This window comes from Saprolegnia diclina (genome assembly GCF_000281045.1).
Source record: "Saprolegnia diclina VS20 unplaced genomic scaffold supercont1.290, whole genome shotgun sequence".
Lineage (NCBI taxonomy): Eukaryota > Oomycota > Saprolegniomycetes > Saprolegniales > Saprolegniaceae > Saprolegnia > Saprolegnia diclina.
The window spans coordinates 1-3,734 of NW_008246357.1; the positions used below are offsets into that span (position 1 = coordinate 1).

General features: G+C 61.2%; 2 protein-coding genes across 2 annotated transcripts; one reads left to right on the forward strand and one right to left on the reverse strand.

Moving 5' to 3' along the window:
- Positions 1-900, reverse strand: SDRG_17356 (hypothetical protein; the record flags this gene model as incomplete). Its single annotated transcript, XM_008623598.1, has 1 exon — positions 1-900. A coding segment is annotated over exon 1 (860 nt), but the record flags the coding sequence as incomplete, so codon positions are not given.
- A 631-nt stretch (positions 901-1,531) lies between these two features.
- On the forward strand, positions 1,532-3,640 carry SDRG_17357 (hypothetical protein). Its single transcript, XM_008623599.1, has 3 exons — positions 1,532-1,641; positions 1,686-2,961; positions 3,010-3,640. Exons 1-3 carry the CDS (start codon positions 1,541-1,543, stop codon positions 3,484-3,486), a joined length of 1,854 nt encoding a protein of 617 aa, XP_008621821.1. The 5' UTR covers positions 1,532-1,540; the 3' UTR covers positions 3,487-3,640.
- The last annotated feature ends 94 nt before the right edge of the window (positions 3,641-3,734 follow it).

Here is a 3,734-nt window from a genome sequence, read left to right on the forward strand (position 1 = left end):
CACATGACGGTCGCCGTCGTGATCGACACGAACGACTTTTGGTAGCACTTCTCCTGGAGGTACGCCGGCGACGACGCATCGACGTCCTCGACAAAGTCGGCGCTGTCGCCGTACCCGGGCGCACTCGTGACCGCACCGTAGCCGTCGGTCTTGGGCTTGCGCGTCGTGGGCTTGGGCGTCGGCTCGGACGGGTAGTCGGGGCTGTAGTAGTCGTCGTTGTGCGCCTTGGGCTCGGGCGTTGGCTTGGGTGGCTTGCCGCCGCAGATGCCGTTGACGTTGGCCGACATTTGCACGTAAAAGACGAGGCACTGGTCGAGGAAGTAGCTCGTGAGGCTCTTCCGGCCGCACGTGGTCCACGGGGCACCCGTCAAGAAGCAGTGGTAATCGCCGAGCTTGGGGATGCTGAGCCGGTCCTTCTTGTGGTCGGCCGAAAAGTATGTGTACGGGTACGGCGCCGTCGTGTCCACCTTGTAGTGGCTCTGATACGGCGCGTACGACGGCGGCGCGTACGTCGGCTGCGGCTTGCCGTACCCCGGCTTGCCATACCCCGGCTTGCCGTAGCCTTCGTTGCCGTAGCCCGTGTTGTCATAGCCCGGCTTGCCATACCCCGTGTTGTCGTAGCCTTGGGGCTCGTTGCCGTAACCCGTGTTGCCGTACCCCGTGTTGCCGTAGCCCGGCTTGCCGTACCCCGCGTTGCCGTAGCCCTGGGGCTCGTTGCCGTAACCAGTGTTGCCGTAACCCGAGTTGCCGTAGCCGTCGTTGCCGTACGCTTGGGGCTGCTGCTTGTATCCTTGTGGCTGCGCCTTGTAGCCGGCGGCCGAGACGCCGGCGAGGACACCGAGGAGGAACTTCACTTGCATGGCTGTCCTTGTGTTGGAGGCACTCGAGAGACCAGAGGGAAAATCCGCAATGAGACCTTCGACGTCGGGCTTGGCGCCGCTGGGTGTTTCGTTGTCGAAAGATTGGTGGCCAATCACACGTCGCCGAAAAATTGGCAGCCAATCCACGACGAGTGAGAGCAGTTTCCCGCACCCTTTGGGCATGGATCGCCCGGCAGCCAATAAGCGCGCGGCGTGACGCTTCGGCACCAATCACAACGCTCGTGACTGGAAGGTTTGGCGCCGGGAGAAAGGCAGCAACCGACGCTGGCTGCAACTGCTCGCAAGTTGCACGAAGGACCCCCAGGCTTCGCCAGTCCCTTCTAGTTAGTACAGCTGCACAGGTCCTATAGCTCTACGAGGGTCAAGTCTTGGCAGAACGACGTGTGTTTTACTTCTTCCGTGTGCGCCGGGCTTTTGCACACTGTACAGTCAGTACTGATAGTAGATCCTGCAGAGCCACCTCAATAACTCTCCTACAGCTATGAAATCTTAGTTGTCGCTTTACGATGAAACTCTCCTACAGCTATGAAATCTTAGTTGTCGCTTTACGATGACGAGCACGACGCGGTCGGGTTGGTAGCTTGAGTTTTTACCATGCGATGCGATGGTCGATCGTCGCATCCGGACAATCCAGTGATGAGTCCGGATAACACTGCTCGATGGCGAAGAGCACGAAGCGACCGCGCGAGTCGGCGCCCAAGAGCCGTGGCGGCAGCGACTTTGTGGTGGTGAACCCGTCCTTGCTGCGCGGAACAGAGGCGTACGGATACAAGATCGGTGCACGCCGCCTCATCTCTGTATTAGGCCTGCGCCCAAGAAGGCCAAGAAGGACACCACCAAGAAAGAGTCAAAGCCCGATGTGAAGAAGCCGAAGTCAAAGTCTACCGAGAGCAAACCCACCAAGGACGCGCCAAAGGCAAAGCCCAGTGGCGTGTATCATTGCGACGTCTGCGATTTGGACGTGACGATGGGCGCCAAGGCCATGCATGAGCAAGGCAAGAAGCACAAGCGGGCTCTGGTGTCGAGTGGCCCCGTCACGACGCCGTCTGACAACGCCGACGCGCCCGCCGATGGAGCAAAGGTTGCTGCCGCGTCGTCTGCCAAGGTGGACGTGGCCAAGGTTGCTCCTGCGCCGACGTCGGTGCAGTATGTGCACGCCTCCCGCCCCGAGGACTTTGTCGGGGCCGTGTACGCGCTCCTCGACATGCATAACCTGCGCCGTGCGCTTGTCGTTGTGCCCAACAAGGGCCACGCGCTCTTGCAGCCGCAGTTGGTCGCTGGAGCGCTCAAGCACCTTGGGTTTACGGCCCTCGCGGTCCACGCCAAGACGCCGGCCACGCAGCGCCAGCAGACGCTCGAGAAGTTCCGGTCGTCGTCGTCGATAGTCCTTGTAGCCACCGAGCACTTGGCTAAAGGCCTTGCGTCACCAAGTGCCGTGTACGTCAACTGTACACCGAGCAAACCGAGTGGCGTTCTCTACGTTGTGCTGGAGAAGGACGCGGCACCAGCCAGCGACTGGGCGCCTGTCACGCCGTGGAACAAACTCGCGCTGCAAAAAGCGTCTTCGCGCGCCGCGATGGCCAAGACCATCCATGAGCTCACCACCCAGGACGTCGACAATGAAGCGCAATGGATCCAGAAGCTCGCGTCTGCGTCCGGGCTCGACGCCGACGAGATGCCCAAGGCCAAACCGTCGGCCAACCGCCAAAAGCTGGCTGCAGTTGCTGAGAAACTCTTCCTCCACATGGGCTATCCGCTCACGTACTCGGGTCCTATCGACGTCGCAGGCATGAAGGCCAAGATGACTGCTGTCGGGCTCCATGTGCAGTCGGCAGCCACGGGCATGTCGCTGCACGCAACCCGGCTCTCGGCGCAGACGCAGTGGCTCGACGCTGCGTCGGGCGGCGCCTTTGGCGGCGAGTGGGACGGGTCGGTGCGGCACGGCGCGTCGAAAGACAGCACGTCGCTCCAAGTCCGCGCCGAATTTTGTGCCCAAAAGTCCACGTGGCAGCCCAACCCCAAGCCGGCCGACGCTGCCGAGTGGGGCGGACCCTACGGCAAACCCTGCGGCCACAACGAGGTACTGCATTCCTATGCCATCCCGGATGTCGAGCTGTAATTATTCTAGGTGGTTATGCACCGGCTGCGTCCATTCTTCCCGCAAGAAGTGTTGAACGCGCGCATTTGCAGCCGCGAAAAGCCCGCGCCTGCCAACGACGGCTACGATGGCTGCCTCGAGCATCTCCAGTGGCGCTGCATCTCGAGCGGCAAGGCCATGACCGTCTGGGACTCCGAGCAGTGGGTCTTCGTTGCTGCAAATGGTGACGTGCGCCGTATCAACAAGACGGCGGCGCTGCACCTGCCGCTGCCGCGCCTCAAGTGGACCATGGCCAACTTTCGCGACCACACGCTGCGCTGCGAGGGCCAGATCCCACCGGCGCACCTGCTGCAAACGATTTCGTACTTAGGCTTTTGCGGCGGCGTCCAGCAGGACGAGAACGCACCGCAGGTGTGGGGCCTGCCGAAGCGCGCACGGCAGATGATTGTCGGCTACCTCGTGTCGGGCTCGCCAGAGCAGTGGACGCGCCTCCTGATTACCAAGTAGAAGCTTACGTAGCTCTGTATTCAAGTTGATCTGGCACAACGGTCGTACAGCGTTTGCTTTCGTGTGCATCGACGATCGCGTGTTGAGGATTCATTTGCCACCAAATGTGTAAAACACATACTTTACACGGTGGGAAACCATTTCCACGGCGAGAAATACGCGTATCCATTTTTCACGAGTTGTGGGAGCGCTCATGGCGGGAGCGCTGGCCGAGGAAGCGCTGCTGCAGGGGCTCCATGAAGCCATCT